Raw genomic sequence first — 22,997 nt, forward strand, 5'->3', positions numbered from 1 at the left:
CCCTTATAAACTCATAAAAAATGTCCCATTTTTCCCATTAATTAGAGAAAATTCTATGCACCGACGGTGCAAATAACCAAACTCTTATAAGATGATCTCAACCCTTGATATTTATAATTAATATTTTTATTAATAACCTAAAAGTGTATTTAATATAATCTAACCATCCATTTATGTCGGTGCAAGTGTACGTCGGTGCACTGAATCCTCTCTCTCTCTCTCGCTCCCCCCCCCCCAATATATTAAGTATATATTAAGTAAGGGCTAATTTTATTTTGGACTTATTTCAGTTTACCCCTCTGAGGTTAGGGGTCGTCATCATGTTAGTCCCTCGAGTTTCAATTTAATCAGTAACACCCTTGTACTCTCCAAATTCATCAACCGTGTCCAATTTCTACTATTCCGTCCAATTTGGACCGTTAAGTCTGACTTTTGAGGGCTAAAATGGTCATTTCAAGACAAAAAAAAATTCTTTTTTTCTTTTTTTTTTTCCATTTTTTTTCATTAAAATTTGTTTTTCCTTTTTTTTTTTTCTTTTTTTTTTCTTTTTCTTCGCTTATTATTATTATTATTATTTTATAATTTTGTCTTCAACCTATACACCACAAGTTATAATAGGTTTATAAAAACAAAACAAAAACTCTAGGTGGTCAAAAAGCCGCTCGCTGGTCTACGATATTTGTGATATATCTCCGATAAAGCAAATAATTTTAGGATATATCTGTAAAATATAATAGGTTTATAAAGTGAAGAATTTTAGGATATATCCCCAATAAAGTGAAGAAATATCTATAAAATATGTTTAAAAAAATAAATACATATATTTCTTCACTTTATTGGGGATATATCCTAAAATTCTTCGATTTATTGGAGATGTTCCACAAATATCGTAGACCAGCAAGCGAAGAATTTTAGGATATATCCCCAATAAAGTGAAGAAATATCTGTATTTATTTTTTTAATCATATTTTACAAATATTTCTTCACTTTATTGGGGATATATCCTATTATTCTTCACTTTATAAACCTATTATATTTTATAGATATATTTTACAAATATATCCTAAAATTTTTCGCTGGCTATTTACAAATAAACCCTATAATAGGTTTATAAAAACAAAAAAAAAATACTCTAGGTGGTTAAAAAGTCGCTCGCTGGTCTACGATATTTGTGATATATCTCCGATAAAGCGAAAAATGGCCAATGGGAATATCATAAAGAGAATATTCATATGGAATACAATCAAGAAAAAATTTCTGAAAAAATCAAAGACCTCAGCAAAGAAATACCTGCATCAGATACAGTATTGATCAAACTAATGCCACCCCTCAAAAGTATAACCTACAATCTGTTTCCCATACAGGTAATATAAGGGGCTCACCATAAGACACCTATGTTTGGAGACAAATCGTGTACTGTGAGAATGAAACAGTACATACTGCAAAATCCAGCCACAAATTTAGAAACAAATTTAATTATGATTCAACAATAAGATAGCAATTACTAATTAAGACCAGTCTTTCTCACTAGGGGAAGATTGAAATTTTGCTTAATACAAAAAACTGCGGATACCTTGTTAACATCTCCCAAAGATAAGCCACATAGAAGTAACAAATAGACTAATCACATAACAGTCCACACTAAGAAAAGCATGACAGGTCTCCAAGAAATAAATTAACCAAGTAGTTTTGACTGATCAATAACTTTCTCCTATTGACAACTATCACTCGAGTAGTTTTCTTCAACTTTACCAGGTCTCCTCAACAGGAACAATTTCCTAGGACTATCAGTTTGATACAAACTCCATTGAATTGACCTCAGTCTCTCACATAATTGGATACCACAGGGCTATAAGGCAAATGCATATATGTACACCACAGTTTTGGCATATTTCACAACAAATGAAGGAACCAATTATCTATGTGCTTACTGCATGCTAACAGGTTCACCCGAGTCAGCTGCAATCTTGTGCTTACTACATGCTAACAGTTAATTTATGATCATGAGCCAATTAAAAGCCAAAACCAATCTTCATATTTAAATTGAGCTGTATATACATGGCAGTGTATGCGAATGTAGTCACTCTTTTTTTTTTTTTCCTCTGAGCATTCCTTTTCATTCTGCAATGTGTTAAAAATTTTGATGTAGGGACAGAATAAAGCAGTTCCAAATGGTAATTGTAAGATTCAGAAAGCTCTCAAATACATACATCAACTAATGAACTCCTACTATTGCAATTAGTTGAAGTCCTATTTAAACATAATGGACTAGAGTAAACAAATACCAAGCCATTGATACAAACTAAAGAAATAAACAAAGACAAACTGCAACTAGATGCCACTGGATACCACAGGCCTTGTTTTGTTCTGCTAATTGGCTTAAACAACAAAACAAATAAAGATCACCACGTTCCATATACTTACTGATATACAAGTCTTTAGGCTATAGCCACTCTGTTCTCATCTACGAGCAAAAGTCTTTAGGCTCACAAATGTGTTGGACACCCTCATTCCCTCAATTATCTATGGCAATATAAAACAAATGTGAATGAGAAACCAATGCCTCAAAAAGCAAAACATAAAAATAGCAAAACTCACTCACAAATAGCAAACTCTATTGTCAAACATTAAGCCTTCATTCAAATTCAAATAAACTGTCACAAGGAATAAATAGAAAATTGATACAAACTGCCTCAAAAACAAAATATACTTACTGATTCTAGCCAAGTGACGTTGCCATATGTGCTCAACTAGATCTGCTTGGAGCAATCTGGAAATATCATCAGAAGTTGGTCTTCTTAAGTATTCAGCGCCAAAAACTTCAATAACAGCTTGAACAAACTGTGATGCCCCAGAAATTCGTATTTATTTTCCAAGGATTTTCCGGAATTAATTTTATGTTTATTGGACGGTTTCGTGGCTCGTGGATGGAGCGGAAGTGTTTCGGACGAATTTCAATTCGGAAAGTGTGACTTTAGGGGGGTTCAAGGTTGACTTTTTATTCGTTGGGATTCTCCAAAAACTTCCTTCACAAAAGTTGTAGAGCGCATCGATACGAGTTCGTGGATATGTGGAATGCGAGAATCGGAGTTCGTATGAGAAAGTTATGGCCATTGGAAGAAATTTCCATTTTGGTATAAATAGAAGTTTCCCGAAGGAGAAACTTACTATTTTCATAATTTCCTTTTCCGGAAACCATTCCTTTCTCTCTCTTCTCTCTCGTTCGCACCTTCAGAATCGAAATTATCCGGCTGACCCGACCCGAACCCGGACGATCCGACCCGACTTTTCCGGCGAACTGCGGCGGTCTCCGGCGACGAGACTTTCCAGATCAGCTCGACTCCTCCGTCCGCTTCTCCCTGTGGTGTCCTCTAGTGCCGATTCTCGGTGGTAGCGGTGGTAGAAGGCGGTGCAGGTTGGTGTTTTCGGACCCGGCCGGAAAACACAACTCCGGCGACTTCGTGGCTTCGTTTTTCCTTGGTTGAGTTCAAAATAGGCTTCCTGATCGATCTATGGTGTTTGTTTTGATCGGTTTACGTGGAAATCGGTTCAACTCAGTTGGGGTTACTGTTCAAGGCTTGTGAGGTAGTTTTCGATCCCTTAAGCTTGTTTTCTGACTTCGAGCTAGTTATGAGAATTCATAAGCATGCTTAGATGAAGAACTTTGATGTTGGGAGTTTTGTGAAATAATGAGTTTTGGCCGGTGGCGGTGCGCCTCCGTCTGTGGCGGCGTTCCGGCGGTGTTCCGGCCACTTGAGGAACTGTTTTTGGTTTTATATATGTTCTACTCGTTGATACGAGCGTTTCGATATATAATATGCAAGTTTTGGAGTTAGTTTGGAATTGTTATGATTTTTGCAGTTTCATACCAATCGATTTATGCTATCCGTGAGGATTTGAGCGTCCGATCGACTTGTGGTTTGGTCACATCGATCGTGGACGTATTCCGGAGACTTTTGGAGGTCTCAGATGTGGTTTCGCCTCGATTGGCGCCACTTTGGGGATTTTAGTTCAAAACAAGGGTTTCGGACTTAAATCATTTGTGAATCGTTACTAATTTGAGATCATTGGTGATTAGGTGCTTCTAAAGGTGAATTGGACGAGTTGTTGGTGATAGTGTTAGTTCGGTTCTGTATTGAAGACTCAGCGGGATTCTGAGGTGAGTAATCTCACGAAGTTCATTCACGAACGGGAATACCCTTATCGTTTTGAGAGTTAATTAGTTAACTGCAAACTATAGATGGTATTAGTGGCATTTCTGAGTAGATGACTATGTGTGTATATATATACATACGTATTCATGTATTAGTAGATATATGTTTACATGAAATATATATGTTTTGGTGGTTTGTGGATTTGTGAAACAATATGCATGAAATGATGTTTTTTATTGTTTTGGGTTGTGGCTTTTGAAAAACAATTGGTGGGAAATGGTATTTCTATTGTTTTGAAAAGTGTTTGAAGATTTGAGAGTCACAGGTTGTGATTTCTCCTTTTGATTCGATTTAACGTTTTGATCTGACGACCGGTGGTCTGAGGATTTGAGAGTCACAGGTTGTGATTTCTCCTTTTGGGTTGATTTAACGTTTTGATCTGAGGGTCAGGTTGGCCTAAGGATCCGGGGTTGCAGGTTGCATCCTCATGGCAATATTATATCGTAAGATTGAACCTTGGCCGGGTGACAGGTTACGATTCAGTTAGAGCTCTAGTCTGTCTGCCATCGTACTTCAGGGATCTAAGTAGGTTACTTAAGACTCCTGGATACATATTTTGTCCAGGTTGGACCTATTTGCTGTTTCGTCCAGGTTGGACCTAATTATTGTTTTATCCAGGTTGGATCGATTTATCATATTCTTCATTGTTAGGTTAACAATAGGTATGATTTATTTGTGTTGCTGTTTCATCCAGGTTGGACCTAATTATTGTTTTATCCAGGTTGGATCGATTTATCATATTTGAATTGTTAGGTTAACGATTTATATGATTTTGTCACGGTGTGACTTTCGTTGTTTCTTTTGGGAAAAGAGTATTGTTTTTGGAAGCATGGTATGTTTTCTTTAATTGCGAGTTGAAAGGTTTTCCTCGTTTCTGGCGTGAGTTGTGCATGTGTGTTTTGAGTTACTCATACGGGCTTGCAAAAGCTTACCGGGTTTGTTGTGTGGCAACCCGGTGCACCATTCCAACGGTGTAGGGGTTAATCCTGCAGGTTAGGATAATCAAGGTTGAGGCATCGAGTTAGCAGCTTTACGGTAGGAAGCCATCTTTGTGACTTTACCTTTGATAAGGACTTCCGTTGTATAGTTACTCTAAGCAGCCTTTACGTTTTATTTTGTTGTTGATAATTTAATTCGTAAGGTTGTGTAATATATAACTCTATGGAGCGAGTGTATATTAACTTTGAGGGTTCAGGGCATCAATATGTGTGTAAGTTAAGGGGAAAAAGATTTCAGGTATTTTGTATTGATGACTGAACGTTCACGCATGTATAATTATGGGATTATATATATCAATTTTCTTGTGTGTAAAATCAGGGGCGTGACACAAACCTTCTCATAGCTTCAATTGCAGTGGTTTCACCAATTCTGAGATAGTCATCCACAGCATCTGCCCCAATTCCATAGGCAAGCATCCTCATAGCAGCAGTAACCTTTTGTAGAGACGATAACCCAAGACGGCCTGCCGAATCTCTTTTTTGAACAAAATAGGAGTCATGAGCTTCCACCGCAGCTAGAATTCGAAGAAAAAGATGTCGATGCATCCGAAACCTCCTCCGAAATACAACTTCTTCATGGACTGGATTTTCAGCAAAATAATCGTTGTAGAGTGTTCACTACACCAATTTTGTTATCAGACAACACTTTTTGCACAACGAAAAAAAAAATGTGTTGTGTGATGAAGAAAAGTGAATCACACAACATGTTTAGTAAACTTACGTTGTATAAGGTGGTTAAAATTCTGAAGTTTTTGTTTAGAAGGTCATTGCACAACGGTTACAAGAGTAATCTGTTGTCTGAATCATAAAAAAAATAGCGGCAGATTTCCCTCCTAGATCGACTCAAATTTGGCTCCAAATTGGTACTACATAGTACAACAGTATAGTTATATCTGTTGTGTGAGAGTAGCATGCAAAACATGATACAACGGTTTTTGACCTTTTGTTGTGTGATAAAGTGGGAAATATTTGAATGTGCCTTTATTTGGCCCAAAATGGCACTGAAGCCCCCCAAAAACCTCCAAGTTTTGATTGAAATATAGCACTAGATTGATGATTCCACAACCAAATGAGTTATTTCCATTGTGTGAATGAGCATTGCCTATCATGTTACTTTGGTTGCATATTATAGCGGGAACTTTTCCCTCTTTGGAACCTTAGCTGAGGTTTAATTTGTTCACAATCAGACAACAAAACTTTGTCTTTATGTTGTCTGATTCATAAAGCAAAAATTAAAATCCCGCCTTAGACAACTTAGTCAGCTAGCTAGGTTTAGTGGATTTGCTCTCTCCTCCTCAACACTTTGTCAAAACAGCCGTTTCCTCTCGTCGAGCAGCTCTCTTCTCAACTTCATCAAAAACCATCACTCTCTCATCAAAACACCATGAATCTCTCATGAAAACACCATAGCTATTTGTCTCCTCTCACTCCCACTTAGACAAAATAAGGGTTTTTCTTCGAATCGTTTCCATCAAAGACTTCTCCGTCACTTTCTTCACACTTCACAGTCCCTTCCCAAAAACCTCGACTTCCCTTAAACATCGTGCTTTGGCTCTCTCTCTCTCTCTCTCTCTCTCTCTCTCTCTCTCTCTCTCAAGCTCCCAGCATCCCCAAAAACTTCATAATGAAGGGAAAAATAACACACGCACTCTCTGTTTCTCTGTCTCTCTCTGTGTTCCTCTCGTCCTGCATATCGAAGGAGCTCAAATCCAAAGTCTGAGCAAAGCAAATTTGCTCAACCCTAATGAATAGGTATTCTTTCCTTTTCAATTTCAATTTCTAGGTAATGGGTAAAACCGAATTAGGGTTTCTATCTGAGTTTTATTTTGGGGTTTCTTGAGATCTCACGATGAACACGAGAGGCGAGCCCAGCACCTGCAGTAGTAGATTTATTGCTACAAATCGAGCAATCAAAAGGTGGAGGAGATCCAGCCTGGCACGAGCGGCTAAACCCTGACCGTCAAGGTCGTCACCACCAATCTGGTCGAGAGGTCACCTCCAAGAATGGCGGTGCTCGATCCTCTCTCTCGTCTCTCCCTCTTCAGCCCCCTCGCATCACTGAGTGCCTCGTTAGCGATGAGACTGGAACCATTGTCTTCACTGCTCGCAATGACCAAGGTACGTATATGGACTCTTAGTCTTTGTTGAGTGCTTAAGGCTTTTAGGTTTCAACAGTTTAGGATGAGAATTGCACTTCTAGGTTTGTATTGGTTCATGAGAAATTTAGTTTGTGGAAGCGAATTTTTGCATTCGGTTTCATTTTTTTCAAACCAGATTATAACATTTAACATTTCTATGTGTAAATCTTTGTGGTGGATCTTCAAATCTATGTTTCTAGGGATTTTGTTGAATTAAAGTTAAGGTGTTTATGGATCTCTGATATTGCTGTTGTTTTTGGTCCGACTTGATTAGCTATGCATATGAATGTTGAATGTGTCCTATATTTGTATATATCATATCACAGTTGTAGGATGTTGGGTTGTGGAATTGTGGGTGTGGTTGATATGACAATAGGATTGTGGAGCATTTGTACCCTACAGAATATGGAGTTTTCAGGAGTGTGTTTGATTGAAATGTACGTACTATATATGGAGTATTATGGAGTGTGTATGATATAAATGTAAAGTGATTATTGAGCTTACTTTTGGGTTATAATAGCAGTTGACATTATGAAGCCTAGTACCACTGTGATTCCACGCAATACAAAGATTGACATGTTCATCAAAGGCACTATGAGGCTTGCAGTTGATAAATGGGGTTGTGTTGAAGTCACAGAACCAGCCAGCTTTGAAGTTAAAGAGGTCAACAATCTTTCTCTTGTCGAGTATGAATTACTTAGTGTTGCTGAATGAGATCAGAAAAGCTAATTTGATGAAAGACTGAATGATGGGTATATTGTAAGAGTGGATATTAGTGAATTAGTAGCAAATCTGTGGGATGCCTATCTGATAGTTCTCAACTGTTTTTTCAGGTGAAAAGCGGAAAAAGTAGCTTAGAGCAGATATCTAGAGTTTACGGAAATCAGGTAATATCTTTGTCTAGTTTTAGGTGCATGCCCATAATGCTTCAATTCATTTATATTATGTTGAGATGATCTACACAGTTTCACGATATGGTATAAAAGTTCTTTGATAACATTGTGGATTTGTGGTTCCAATTAATTATAATAGTTCAATTTTGTGCATTTTATATGCATTGTTTTCCTTGTTGATCATTACCTTGGCTTATGGTTGCTCTAGTATTTCAGGAATTCATTTTAGCTCTAGTAACATGACTTGGAAACTAGAATAAAATAGATCTTTATTTGCTTAGCTGTGGCTTTAAAATTTCCAACTTTTGTGTTTTCATTTTTTTTACATGAGCAATTATTGAGGTCCTGTTGCTTGTGATCTTTTTTTGGTGTAGTGTTATCTTATGCATTTTGGTTGTAAATTAACATTGCTTTACTTGTGTAAAGCTAATACTGTGCATCATTAAATTCTCTCATCTCATTTGTACATTAATATCAGTGCAACTCTGTGTTCTTATTTAATTTAAAGTAAATTAGTTGTTTCAATATACTTGCTTTTCATTAGTTAGCTGCGAGAGTGTGAATAGCTTGGTGAAGTATAATTTTCTCTTCCAAAGTTTTCACTGTGTCAAATGATTTCTCCTATTTCTCCTGTTTAATCCCAACATAGTAAGTAGCTTAGACTGAAGTTATTAGTGCAGTTTGTTGTCTATGCTTAATTTATTGAGATTTTTTTTTAATTTCTCAAAAAATGCTGATTTATTTTTTTCACTGATGACCTTTGTTATTATCCAAGAAAATAAATTGTCAGTTTATTTTACTCCTGGAATTCACTCCTTTTTTCATACTCAGAGAGTTGGGATGGAAGCTTAGGTTCCATTTGTTTCTGCAAGACAGTGAATTAACATAAGTTCATTAACTTTCCAGTGGACGAGGGAGACCAAGTTCCCTCATCATGCTGTCTGGGCTGCAGGTCGCGGTCTCATTGCCGTTCTGTTGCCAAACATTGATGTTGTAGACAATATATGGCTGGAGCCATTGTCTTGGTAGGTTTGCCTCCTTCTCTATATCGTCATCCTACACTACTAGAAAAAAGGGATTTAAGGACATCAAACAAGGACACATATTTTATGTGGAGTCCTTGAAGGTTTTTAAGGACACACAATGTTAAATTGCAAATTTTGAATGGGTGGAGAGTCTTTCAAGGACACCCGGTTTAGGGGATGCCGTGTCCTAATATTGGGCTCCAACTGAAAAATTAAAATATTGAAATTAGAAAACGCGCGGCGCTGCAGCTATACACTATGCCAAAAAAGCCTTCAGACGACACACTTCAGACGACATAAGTTTAGTTTTATGTCGTCTGAGTTTTTCAGACGACATAATTTTTTTTTCTGTCGTCTGAATATACACTAAAACCATACTGGTTTAATTTGGAAAAATGGTGAGCATTCAGACAACATATTTATGTCGTTGTAGAAGGTGGTGATTTCCTATCTCAAATTTGGATAAATGGCGAGCATTCAGACAACACATTTGTGTAGTTGTAGAAGGTGGTGATTTCCTATCTCAAATTTGGATAAATGGTGAGCATTCAGACAACACATTTGTGTAGTTGTAGAATGTGGTGATTTCCTATCTCAAATTTGGAGGGATATCCAAAAGTTGAGAAGTGTTTTTCCCTCTCAAATAGCCAAGCCCTAATTGACCAAAATATTCATTCCCCCCCCCCCAACACTCAGACTTTTTTTCACTTGTCTGAAACTTTTGAACCCTAAACTAACTCTCACTTCAACTCCAGCGCGCCTCCTTCTTCGCGTCGACCTCATTCTCCAACCTGACCCTCCTTCCCCGACCATCACCTCTCTCTCTTCTCCTTCTCTCTTGCTCCCTTGTCTTTCCAAACCCTACTCTCTCTCTCTCTCTCTCTCTCCCCCTCCCTCCCTAGCTCACACAAATCGAGCCATGGCTACTCCCAGGCTTCTCGGTCCTCCTGAGCTCCAAAAACCCTCACGCACCACCACCGCTCCGCCGCCACCCCAACCCGAATCCAAACCCGGCTCCAAACCCTCCACTGGCGAACCTTTCGTGGACCTGATGGTGGTGATCTCTTGGTCAGATGTCTCTCTCGTGTTCTCTCTCTCCATCGTCGGCCGCTAGGGGGTAGATCCGTGGGTTGGCTTCCCCTTTCGTCTAGTCCCACTAAGGTTGGATCCTTCAGCTGCAAAATGTCGTCTGACTCGTCACCACCATTAACTTACTCCATTACTCTATCCTGTCAACCCGTCCAGATCGTCGCTGCCCCCCCATATCTCCGATTCCGATTTCAGGCGAGTCACAGTTGCACTTCGTTTTTACTTTTTAGAATGTTGTGGTTTTCGGTATTGTTAAGACCCAGTTATAAATAGAGTCATAGAGATGTTGAATGGCATCTTGCAGGAGTGCTAGCGATTCTTCTTTGTTTAAGCAGTGGCTGAAGAACACCCAGAGTGAAAATGGGATTTTACACGGCGGTTCCATGTCTCTTACATGAGTTCTAATTCAGGTAGTTCATTCCATTCAAGTGGGTTAATTGGTTATTATGATTTCCTCATCAGTTGACAGAGTTGTCAGTAATATGCTTATATATCATATTACTTTAGTGTCGTTTCTAATTCTTTGATTGATATTTTGGGTAAGGAGTGGATATGTTCGGGAAGCACATCGGTTTTCTGAAATTCCAAGCAGATGTATTTGATAAACAAACAGGGAAAAAGTAAATCCATCAATTTCAATCAGCTGCGTGGCTTGTCTTGAAATTCTACTTTGCTTCATCTATTATTTTTTTATTCTTCTTTTTTTTCCCGTATGAACTTAAACATACTTAGGTTCCAGGTATTGTGTTTGCACGAGGAGCAGCTGTAGCTGTGCTTATCCTTTTGAAGTCAGAGGAGATGACGTATGCTGTTCTTACTGAGCAGGTAGATATTTGTTTTGGTTTTTGCAACAAGCGTTACAATGCTGTACTTATCTAATGATCTCATTCATCCCTAACATTTGACAGAAATGATTACATTTTATTTCCATCTATTCAAACCCTGTGGGAAGGATTATATTGGACTTGCCTGATGGATTGTTGGATGTTGACAAGGGTGATTTTCTTGGAGCTGCAATCCGTGAGGTCTCTCTCTTTCTCTACTTGCTCAATTGTAATATGATATACACGTGTACACGAGCTATGCTTTCAGTTTTGGTTCTGAGCAAATAATTGTTCCTTTATATAGTGGTTGATTATTGTTCAATGTTGATGTATAGCTTCCTCTAAATTATCATCATCATCATTGCTTTTGTTTCATATGTCGGAGTTCACAGTCGCATAAGTTCTATAGTTCCATCCATTTCTATTATGGTCTTCAACTTGCTACTGCTAAAACTAGCTCTATGTTGTGTATTCTCATATAGGTGTGCTTTTCCTTATGTATTCTCATCTAGGTGCGACTCTCTCTCTGTCGCTAGTTCCTCAATAAAATCACTGTAGTTTCTATACATGTATACTGTAGTTAATTAAATATGATGTATAGAGGATGGAGTGAGGTGGTGGAGTGATGGACTTCACCAAGCAGTTTAAGCAAAAGAAGTTATGTCGATTCAAAACGAAACTGTAACTCTGGCATCTATTAGCTACCAAAACTTCTTTCTCCAGGTAGGATTCTATCTCTCACCTCATTGAGTATCACATCTCAAAAAAAATTATGTTCTCTTCGAAGTGTTTATTTATTTATATATTATCTATGATAGTTTCCAATGAGGTGTGGTCTCATTTATCCTTTTGGTTCAAGTTGATTACTGGGGGAGTTTGAAATGGAATTAAATAATTTAATGAAAACTGTGTGAATTTAATTATTTACTTGTACTTTTATCTCGAAATTGTGGCACAAAGCGGTCGTCTAGGGGCAGTATACTTTGACAATTTTATTGAGTGACAAGGTTTTCATTCACAAACTGTAAAACTGTAGTATCTTGACAATTCTAATGATTATAAAATGCTACTCTTCTTTTAAATTAGTTTGGTGATGAACCTAGAATTTGATTTAATATTAGATTCACTCTGATTTCTTGCAAGTGGTCTTCTTGTTGTATCATTCCTTATTCAAGATTGACTGCTTTTTCCTTTGATGAGCATGTGAACTGTCTGGATTTTTGACATTTATTTTACTGAATATTCTACAGGTTCACAACTAGAGCAGGAGAGAGACCTGAGGGTGCAGCAGCTAAACATAAGAGAAAGCACTCAAAGCAGGCTTCATCAAACTTTGAACAGACCTCTAGTATAGATGGTATGGTTTATGTTTTTTGTTCGGTTGGATCATGTCCTTGATTTTTCTTTAAATGGCATATTAGAGGTCCGTAATATCTAATGGTTTTAAGTTTGTAAATAATAGTTTTGGGTATGAACTGGTATAATTCAAATGTGTATGTGTATTTTCTCGACTTTCCTATAGGTTCAAATGTTGACCATGAGAGAGACCTGGAAGATGCAAAGGATAGATCTAAGAGAAAGATGGTTCCTACAATTCATGACTGCAAGCAGTCTCCTTGCATTCCATCTGGTTCAGTCTCGCTTTCTCAAGGATCTCTCACAATTCGAACTCCAATTTCCCGATCGGGTTCAGTGAGGGTGAATGGGAAAGAGATAAGTTACAGTGAGTTTTTGGAGAGGTACATGAGCTACCACCCCTCAATAGCTAGCGTTTATTGATGTCGCAAAAGGAGTCGCATGTTTTCAAAGTTGAAGGTTCGTGTATTTTCGCCACACAATCATCCATTCAATTATAAATTAACCTGTCAATGGTATATAATAGATCTTTAACATTGTTCAAAACTGACAAACTTGTAATTATATCTCAACCAGTAATGGGAAGTAAAGTTTACTCATTCATGTTTATGCTGTAAGTCCTATGTTTTCTTAGTTCACTTATCCTTTGAAATTGCTCTAGTGCATGCTTGAGACTAGCTTGGTTGACAACATGGGCCATACATTTTCTATACAGTTCAAGTTTTGTTTCAGAGCACATGACTGTCACGATTTGCTTCTATTATCAATTTATCATATCAAATTGTAAAATGTTTTTCAATATGGTATATTGGCTACAGGCAGAAACCTTGATTACATTTATCTGGCAGCTATCTGCGTCTGGAGATAGTGGAGTACCTGAAGTGGTAGCTGATCCTCTAGGTGAAGTTTCGAGGACATTTCAGGAGCTTGGAATATGTGTTGTGCAACAATGTGCTAAGATTCGCCAACAAGGTAAGCTATCTTAGACCTCCAGTACCTATTCAGGTTAACAAAGTTTTCTGGTAAATTACCCTAGTAAGATTAAGGGAGTAACTATGTATAGAAGGTATTAGTATCTCCAAAGCTTTGAAATCAAATTTTAGTTTGAAGTTGTGTTTTTCCAACTTAAAAACCTTGCAAGCTAAATTCCCTTATTCTTTTACTGAACTGGTCCTTTCCTAATGAAATATTATGTTTTTCTATTGTAGTCTCAGCAGCAGTGACCTATGATAAATCTATCAAGGCAATAAGAGTGAGGGTACCAGATTCAGATGATGAATTTCTTCTCCATCCTGCAACTGTGAGACGGAATGACCGCTCTGCCCAAAGTGTGGTATGACTAGATTTATTTGGAAGCACCAAGTATAGAGCTCTTTTGTCTGTTTTTTTTTTCTTTCTCAGAGTAGCACACTATTTCTGCAAGATGACGTGCATATAATGTTTGATTTATGACACTGGTCCTTCAAGAAAACTGCTTCTGCGAGTTCTGTCATTTTCACATGAGCACTACATCACTTCATAACTTGGTTTAAAGCAAAGAGAAGTAAGAATACAGCTGTTGAATTTTACCTCTTTGTTTTTTAATGTTTAATGTTGTATGCATGTGTGGGATCTCATCCAACTTGCCTCTCTTCTGTTCATTGGTACTTAAAAGTTTTTTTTTCTTTTTCTTGTTTCTTTTTTCTTTTCTTGCATTGGTTTCTTACTTGGCTGTTGCTATCTAGAGTTCCTAGTTCAGTCCCCTGACAGGTATTGTCATTGGAACACTGTAGACCTCAGGGTTGTAAATTGTATTCTGCTCTATAATTATTACTATCCTGTGATTGATCATCATTACATATTTACAGCATGGAGTTTTACCAGAATTGGACTTTAGTGCCTTAATCAATAAGCTTCTTATGCAGTGATTATCGGTCTCATATTTTTTTTAGGAGTCTGGAATTGTTGTGCGTCTTTGTGATGTTGGTGCTGCAATCCAAGAAGTGATGGAATCATATGAGGTTGAAATAAATGGGAAGGTGTATCAAGGTAATTTTCCTAATGATATGAGATAGTTACTTTTGTCATAGTCTTAATGGTATAATGTGTAGTATTATTACTTCCAGCATTCTTATTTTCTTAAAAAAAGGCAGTCTGGTGCACAAGGCTCCTGTAAATGGGGCTGCTGGGAAGGGTAAGACATGTTATGCATGTAGCCTTTTCACTATTTTGCCAGAGGCCTTTTCTTTTAGTTGAACTTTAACCATCATATTGCTTGGGAAAAACCATGTTCTTGTGCCTCAGCTTTAAATTAGTTCTGCAAAACATAATTAATGATGTAATTCAATGAACTGGCAATAGTAGAGGCACCAAGCAGTTTCCAAAGTTTTGGTAATCAAGTGATGTGGCAGAAGATGTTATGCCTTTGTTGGAAATAAAGTAGTAGAGATTATGCAAATCTTGTATTTGTATTTGCACATCAAATAGAGATTTTGGTGTTTTCTCTCGTCATATAATAAATTATGGATACTTGTGATGCAGGGACTTTTTGAACTGACTGGCTGTGGCTTTTTTCTTAGGGTTAGCATTCTCTTGTTATTTTGATCCTTGACATTTCCTTTTGCTGGTCTTCCCCTTCCAATTTCCTGGTGAAGTGAGAATTCAGAATTTAATTTTTTTTTTTCATTTGCTTTCTATAAATGATCTGTGAAACACCATTAATGGAGTACTAAGGACAAAAACCAAGAGTGGAGTGCTAAGGTAATAAGTAACTAATCTCTTGTAATAGTGATTTATTGGATTAATCTATTGTGATCTATAACTAAGCTTCTGTCCTTGTTGTTCTTACAGTGAGAAAGAAAAGCAAATTGCTATTACACAGTTGAGAATGCTGGTGTTGTCCTGGCAGAGTGGGCGAAGTATGTTCTTAAGTTCAAAGATAACTAGTGTGTAGGTTAATTAGTAGTTGGGGATATGTAGCATCAACGTTTGGACATGCATAGTTTATATATATATATTTGCCAGATCTTGATTGCAGTACTGCTAGCTATTTTGGTATGTTGTCTAGTGCTTCTGGATTATTAGCAAGCAGTGCTGCATGCATATATTTTGATGGCTGCCCAGATTAGTAGATATGGGTCTTTTATAACTGATGCTCCTGATTAGGTTTGTGTACATGAGACAATGGTGAATTAATGGAAATTGCAATGAATGATTTTAGATGTGAATTTTATGGTTTCAGGAATAGCCAATTTTAATTTCCAGATGCATGCATACCAATTGTAACAGGAGACTACTAATGTGTTATCTCAAATAGCAAGCTAAAACAAAAGCACACCAAAATGTGTGGTTGCAGTTGAACAAAAACAACACAAAAACCAATTAGAAGTCTATTGTCTTTTTGACATTGGGACGACAGAAAATTGTAGTCTAAATGGCAAAACAACAACATAAGTTAGACGAAAGTATTGACTAAAGTGTATAATAACAACAAATAACTGTGGTTGGAATCAATCATAGACAATATAAAAGACCTAATAAAAGATCTTTCACACAACACTTAAGTGTCGTATGTATGGACCCTAGAATGACACTTAATTGTCCTCTTATGCTCTTTATGACCACATATAATTGTCGTTTAAAGTAAATTAGCACAACCTTTAATTGTTGTTGTATGAGAGAAGACACTACATATGAGTGTTCATATTTCTTATTTAAGGGCATTCAGACCACACAAATAAGTCTTGCAAATATGCTTCACACAATAGCATTTAAAAAATACTGTGGTTGTTTTGTTTATCAGACAATACAAAACTGATGTTTGAATGCTTTTAAAGATACAGATCACAATGTTCCCAAAATGCAAAACTCATCAGACAACACAAGACTTTTTTTTTTTTATGTCGTCTGAAAAATCAGACGACAGAACACTTCTGTCGTCTGATGCCCCCAAGAGACGACACCGTACTAGACGACACATTTTTGTTCGTTCAGACGACAGAACAGTTATGTCGTCTGAAGGCCTTTTTGGCATAGTGATGCTTTGCATTTTCGTTTCCCTCCCCCAATTTCACTTCCCTCCTCCCCCAATTTTCAATTTCCCTCTTCAATTGAAACCCTCCCCAAAGGCCCAAATAGAGAAAGATGATTCACTCACTCTATTTCCAGTTCTTAGTTGTGATAGAAAAAAAATGAAAGAAACTAGAATTTTCTTACTGTTGCAGCAGTAAGTACTAGAATTTTCATCTTTTTTGTTTCTTTTGTTCTTTTGCATTTGATGGACTTTCTTGTGATCATTTTAGTACTCAATTTTCGGTTTAACAATGATGATTGGAGGAATGATTGGTGCATTAGTAAATGGGACGCTAAAAGAGATGTAGTGGTTATTGTCTAATATTCCAGGTTATCGGTTTTTACCACTTTCAAAGAAATTCATTTCCATTATCAAGCCAAGGAAGTCATGCACACCAGCTGTTTGATGAAAGTTCCAAGTGACTGAAAAAAGTGCAAGTTTTTTAACAATTATTTTGTAATATACCGAAGGCTACCATATAGTCAGATCATTGATTTTATATATTGCTGCCTTATCAGTCGTAGCTCTTCGAGATATTTACAAGACCCTGAACCAACTGCCACAATTGAGGCACTGGAGCATAATTGTCGTCTCTTCTGCTGTTTTGAAATCATGGTAGCAGAAATGTAGTAACTATTTTAATATTCACAAAGCTCGTTAGTTGTGATATCTTTGGTTCTGATGTAGACCTCTTACTATGTGGCAGAATGATGAATTTGATTTACAGAGCATGAAAATGTTGAAAGTAAGAGCTGTGCCCTCGAGGACAAATTGAAGCAGAAGGGTATTTTCAATTCCATCACTCCAAGAACTGATAGACCCCAGAAACATCTGAAACCATTAAATGGGTTTGACTTTACTCTTATACTTTGTAATTTAACTCATTTCCTCCATTGTGCAAACTAATTCAACCAACTTAGAATTGAACAGGAAGCTGAATCGTATGATGATTTTGATGATGACCCTGTAAATGCTAAAGGCGCTAACCAGGCTCATGCAAGTTCATTGAGTGCAAGCAAAGTTTCCCAATTTGTTGCTGCTAATCGACATAAGTCAAAGGTATGAACCTGATGATTCATAAATAGCAAAACCTAGTTTTCTTAACTGTTCTTTCTCTGAACATGCACCTTAATGCAAGCACAGGAGGTTGATTTCATTCTATGCTTTTTGTTTTTCAAGGGTATTAATGTAAAGCAAAAAATAATCTTAGAGGATATGCAATGCATAATCATTTCTCTAATTCCCTTCACTCTTTTACTCAATTTGCAACAGATAGCTACACGAATGGTTATTCAGGATGGGTGGGGACCTGATGATTGTCCTGCAATATATTATCACAGCAATGCGGTATTCTTCTTTCTTTGCATTCAAGAGTTGGTCATGACTTGTGTTAGAGATATAGATATTTCTCATGTGCCGTCTAAAACTTCTTTGATTCTATTTTCCCTTATTCATTTTGTTAAAATAGGGATATTGAGCTTCTAACTGGAAAGGTTTTGTTAATATGAGCTTCTTTAGCCTCCATACCTTTGTTTGTTCTTTTTAGTTATAATATTGTATTTGTTGTCTAGAGTTGGTTTTTTTTTGCTGTACTGTTTTGCCTTTTCAGTTTGGTTGATTACTCTATATATTTGTGTTAAAATATGCCCCTCTCAAAAAAATCAATTCCCTTTGTATCTTGCTGGAAATTTAGAATGAGGTAGTGAATTACAATTTTTACTTTGCATTCCATAATCTATCAAATTTCCCTATAAAGGATAAATGTTGAAGTCCTAACATGTTCTGTTTGGTACAGTCTACTACTTTAAGCATGGGGAATAACCATGAGTATGATATGGCAGTTAAAGTTGAAAAGGTATGACGACTATGACTATTATTTTGTTCTAAGCAATTACTCTATGTTGATATAACTTTCCCTAGTAATGCTTTCTTATTTTGTAGATCCATGATTTAGCATATTATAAAGCTAAAGAAATGCTCCATCGAAATGAGTGGTAGCAGCCAATACACCCAAGCGGATACTGATCAAGTGCGAAATGAGTGGGGGAAGTTTGTTGTCAACACATATGTGCATGAGCCATGAAGTAGCGCACTTGTTGCTAGTCCATTTTTGTGAAGGAAAGCATCTTTCTTTGTGCTTGTCTGCTGGTACATTGTCATGCACCATATGTGGCATGTTTTGAAACAATATATATGTGTATCAGCTTTTTGATGTCCCAAGTAGATAGGCATGCACTAGAATGCTTTTCTTGTGTAAAATGTTGGTTTCAATGATTGGGAAATGCATCCCTTTTGCTTTTGAAGTTTAAATTAGTAATGGTTATATGAATCATTTGATGGTTTGCAATGTTTGTATTTGATAGAGTACTGTTCATTTCATAAATAGACCAAATGAATGCACAATCTAATTTAGGAATGGAATGTTCAAATGATCACACAACAGACCAAAGCTAATGATCACTGCCTGTTGTCTGAATGACCAAAAATGGGAGAAAAACACATTGTAATCAATATATCACACATCGGTTTTTAACGAATCAGTGTCTTCTGATTAATACTCAGACAACAGAATTAATTGAACTCTGTTGTCTTAAAACCTAATCACACAACAAAATTAATTGAACTCTGTTGTCCTACAAGTTAATCACACAACAGAAGCAATTGAACTCTGTTGTCCTAAAGTTAATCACACAACAGATATAGTTTAAGAACTGAAGTTTGAAGAGCAATCAGACAACAGACAAAATAAAAAAATGTTGTCTGATATGATTAACATAGAACGGTTGCAAACTGGCACTGTTGTCTGAAGACGCCCCTCAACTGCTGCGCGCTTGGCATCTGCCGAGCTATCACACAACAGTTTTAACACATACCTGTTGTCTGTGTGTTTATCACACAACTGTGTTCCACCGTTGTCTGATTTTTCATCAGACAACGGCTCACTCTACAACGGTTAGTCTTCAAATCACACAACGGTTTTCTGCCGTTGTCTGATAACAAAATTGGTGTAGTGGTTTGATGGCCTTGCAATCATTGTCTATCTTTATATGTGCGACCAGGAACTGAGCCCCGATGCCTTCTTCTTCCATTCTCTTGTATAGCAATAATCTGCAAATTCATCAATTCCTCGTCTGATGATGAATTGGCAAGATTCCAAAATTCTTCATTCGCAGCATCTGAAGATGAATCTGAGCATCTTTGATCCATGTTCCGGTAATTCAAGAAGAGAGAAGAAATTTGAAGACATGCAAAGTGTTTGAAGTTCTGGGTGAGATGAAGGAAGAAAAACGGTGAAAGAGGAGAGAGAGACGCACCGTACCGAGAGAGAGTACGAAACAATAAAAAATTAAATGACAGAAAGAGAAGGGGCTGTCAAATTTGACAGAGGAGAGAGTTTGGTCTAATCCACGTGTGAAAAACAGACGGGTTGGAGAAGGGTTTGGGCTGTCAAATATTAACGTTGGGCTTCCACATGGCAATTGACATCTCCGTTGGAGATGGTCTTAAGCTTCAAGATCAAATGAAAAACTGATCGGAAGCTTCCTTAGTTGAAAACAAAACTCAACTAAGTTCCTCACACAAAAAGTTTGTGCCCTTTGTTCTTGAGAAGTTCTTTTCTTTCAAAGAAATATAAGCTTGAATCAAATAATAAATTCATCACTTCACTTCTAAAATTCTTAAATAAGTATATGAAAACACTTTTATCGTCTTTTGCCTGAAATTTTGATCAATTTGAAGAATCAAGAATAATATGGTGTAAAAACATCACTACTGCATAATCCCATTTTTCATGTACATAATTGTAATACCCCGGAAATTCGTTATTATTTTCTGATGATTTTTCTGAAATTTATTCAGTTATTGTTGGTACGAGTACGTAGTTTGAGGATGAGGTGGAAGTATTTCAAATGAATAATTACTTGAAATGTTTATTTTTGAGGGGTCAAAAGGTTGATTTTTTATTCGTTGGGTTTCTCTGAAAACTTTATTCATGAAAGTTGTAAAGGACATTAAACTGAGTTCATGGACACATGGCAGGTTAAAATCGGAGTTGTAATGAAAAAGATATAAGGGTTTCAAATGAGTGGCAGTTTTGCAATTATGCTAAAATCGTGCTCTATAATTAACAAGCTAACTTTCCATTTCGGGAAAGTCTCCATAATTTTTCAGATTTTTCCTCTCTCGCCGGTTTAGCTTCCTAGTTTCATCTCCGTTTCATTCGGCCACCTATGGCCACGAAATTGGTATCGATCTCTTCGTCTTGAAACAAGCTTTCCATCCATATATGTCATGTAATTGTTGATGTTATTATGTGAAAGAGTATTTGAGTTTTGGGTAACATTTGGAGTCATGTGTGACTTCTAAATATTTCGGTCTAGTGTTATAGTAGTGACAGAGACAAGTATATCGGATGCCATAACTCTGGTCAGGTGACGGACTACGATTGAGATAAGTATATCAGATGCCATAACTTTGGTCGAGTGGCGGGCTACAATTGAGGCAAGTATATCGGATGACATAACTTTGGCCGGGTGACAGGTTACGATTCAGTTCGAACTCTAATTTGTCTGCCATTGTATTGAATGGGGGCAACACATGAAGTTACTTGAGGCCCATGAGTATACATTTTTAAAAGAGAGTTTCGGGTGGTTTCTTTCTTTTATTGTCCATTGAGGGACTTGAGTTCTTACTAAATTGTGGAGTTAATTTCGGATTGCTTTAATTTATTCTTGAGTTGAGAAATTGCTAAGCATGCGGGTTTAAGTCATTTTATTTCAGTTTACATATACGAGCTTAAAAAGCTTACCGGGTTTGTTGTTTGCAACCCGATGCACTATTCCATGGTGTAGGGGTTATTCCTAAAGGTCAGGACCACCAGGTTAAGATCGAGGCGAGTTGTGCAGCAGTGTTAGGTTCAGAACCTATTTTTGTCATCGTATTGTTGTTTTTGGTATGCTCCTAGTGAGCGTTACATTTTATGTTGGTATATATACCGCCTAGGCAAAAATATCGGAAGAACAAGGCTCACTAGCTACTTAAAATGATGCCGATAACACCTAGACACAATGTCGATACCATACACTAGTGGTATCGGGTAGGCCACACTTAGTCCCACATTGGAAACAAAGGGGTGACAAGCCCATCCCCACACTATAAATACATGTCTCTCCACTCATTTAATGTAAGCCACCACTCTCCATTTACTCCTACCTAATCTACATTCTTACATGTATCTGACTTAGGTATCGAAGGGTCCAAGGCCGGCTAGCCCGGTCTTTTCTTTGACCTCTGTTCATGGTTGACAGGTATCGGATCTCGGAGATGGAAGCTCTCACGACAACCCCGTTTCTATCACAGAAACATTTGGCTCGAGAAGGAGCCCTATGATGGTGCCACGAGCTCACCACGGAGCAATTTCAGAATCTAGCTGAAATTTTTTCTTTCGGGCATCCAATGTCTTCTCTTCCCACACATCTTTATGTGCACATATCTTTCTTGATCTTAATCTCCCTCACATCAAAATAAAGATTTTACCTTATGGGTTTCTGTTCATATTGAGTTTTGAGGAGAGAGAAAGTGGATCTGGAATTTTCTCTCTAACCCATGACTGCTCTCTCACACCATCATGCAGCTCACCTTCTACAATCTCAATCCAATGTAAAAGGGTTATGGGTTTTTGAAAAAATCAACTTTTTAATGCTTATGAGCTTCAATAAATAATGATTTTTGAGGAGAGAGAAACTCCTTGTATGATCTCTAGCACCACAACGCAGCTCACCTCCACCTTTAGAGGACTCACTGTCCTCCAGCGAGTCTAGCTTGACCTAAATGTCGTCCGGCAATACCCAGAGTCAGCCCACGCGCTGCGACAACGCCAACCAGAAATACTCTGGACACCCAGAGTTGTTTTCCCTATTACCGCTCAAGAATAGCTGTGTTCCCCTCTTTTCCATTCATCGTCATCATTCTGACTCTGTTTCTGCAAGCATCACAATTAGGAATTCAAGCATGAGAGGAAATTCGAGGGAAAAGAAGGAATCAAACCGGCCTTCAGTTCCATCTCAGAAAGTGGTCGAGACTGGGGGACTTTGATCTGCCTCTAGATTGTATTATCTCCACCGCAATGAACTCGCGCGCCCACGTGCCGCCACTACCGCCATTTGATTAAAATGCTAGACTTGGGTTCAAGGCAAGCTTTAGAAGTGCGAAATCAAACTCGGGTTCCTATTTCATCTCAGTGCTCCCAACAGCTCTTAGTGACTTGATCGATATGCATTGCCGATTATACTAAGTTGCAGCTAGCCCTCGAATTGGGCCTTCACCAGCACACGTGGTAATGCTCTCCGACATAACCGAACAACTCTAGGTCTCGCCTATTTGGCTCGATCATTGGTGACAGCAACAAAGC

General features: G+C 37.5%; 2 protein-coding genes and 1 long non-coding RNA gene across 4 annotated transcripts; all 3 read left to right on the forward strand.

Moving 5' to 3' along the window:
- Nucleotides 1-6,998: 6,998 nt before the first annotated feature.
- Nucleotides 6,999-8,064, forward strand: LOC112168466 (uncharacterized protein At4g28440). Its single transcript, XM_024305586.2, is given in 4 exon segments — nt 6,999-7,043; nt 7,130-7,228; nt 7,231-7,330; nt 7,874-8,064. Coding segments are annotated over 4 exon segments (435 nt in total).
- A 2,591-nt stretch (nt 8,065-10,655) lies between these two features.
- On the forward strand, nt 10,656-15,759 carry LOC112201473 (fe-S cluster assembly factor HCF101, chloroplastic-like). 2 transcript variants are annotated; one of them, XM_040519607.1, is made up of 11 exons: nt 10,656-10,767; nt 10,902-10,977; nt 11,090-11,182; nt 11,266-11,382; nt 11,762-11,904; nt 12,432-12,538; nt 12,704-12,996; nt 13,356-13,509; nt 13,746-13,870; nt 14,469-14,565; nt 15,096-15,759. In XM_040519607.1, the coding sequence occupies exons 7-11, from the start codon at nt 12,979-12,981 to the stop codon at nt 15,125-15,127; spliced, it is 426 nt and encodes a 141-aa protein (XP_040375541.1). In that variant the 5' UTR covers nt 10,656-10,767; nt 10,902-10,977; nt 11,090-11,182; nt 11,266-11,382; nt 11,762-11,904; nt 12,432-12,538; nt 12,704-12,978; the 3' UTR covers nt 15,128-15,759. The 2 variants fall into 2 exon arrangements, 1 of the variants encoding a protein (XP_040375541.1); XR_005810844.1 differs by lacking the exons at nt 10,656-10,767; nt 10,902-10,977; nt 11,762-11,904; nt 14,469-14,565; nt 15,096-15,759 and having other exon boundaries at nt 10,984-11,182; nt 13,386-13,509; nt 13,746-13,887.
- Nucleotides 15,760-17,884: 2,125 nt separating this feature from the next.
- Nucleotides 17,885-18,803, forward strand: LOC112202579. The gene is made up of 3 exons (XR_005810889.1): nt 17,885-17,935; nt 18,384-18,443; nt 18,530-18,803. It is a non-coding gene; the product is annotated as an uncharacterized LOC112202579 (long non-coding RNA).
- The last annotated feature ends 4,194 nt before the right edge of the window (nt 18,804-22,997 follow it).

This window comes from Rosa chinensis, chromosome 5, assembly GCF_002994745.2.
Source record: "Rosa chinensis cultivar Old Blush chromosome 5, RchiOBHm-V2, whole genome shotgun sequence".
Taxonomy (NCBI): Eukaryota; Viridiplantae; Streptophyta; class Magnoliopsida; order Rosales; family Rosaceae; genus Rosa; species Rosa chinensis.

Bases quoted from the DNA above. Each gene is read 5' to 3' on its own strand.
- LOC112201473 (XM_040519607.1), top strand. The intron at 13,871-14,468 runs GTATGACTAGAT...TATTTTTTTTAG, and splicing joins ACCGCTCTGCCCAAAGTGTG to GAGTCTGGAATTGTTGTGCG. The intron at 14,566-15,095 runs GTAATTTTCCTA...CTTTTTTCTTAG, and splicing joins AAATGGGAAGGTGTATCAAG to GGTTAGCATTCTCTTGTTAT.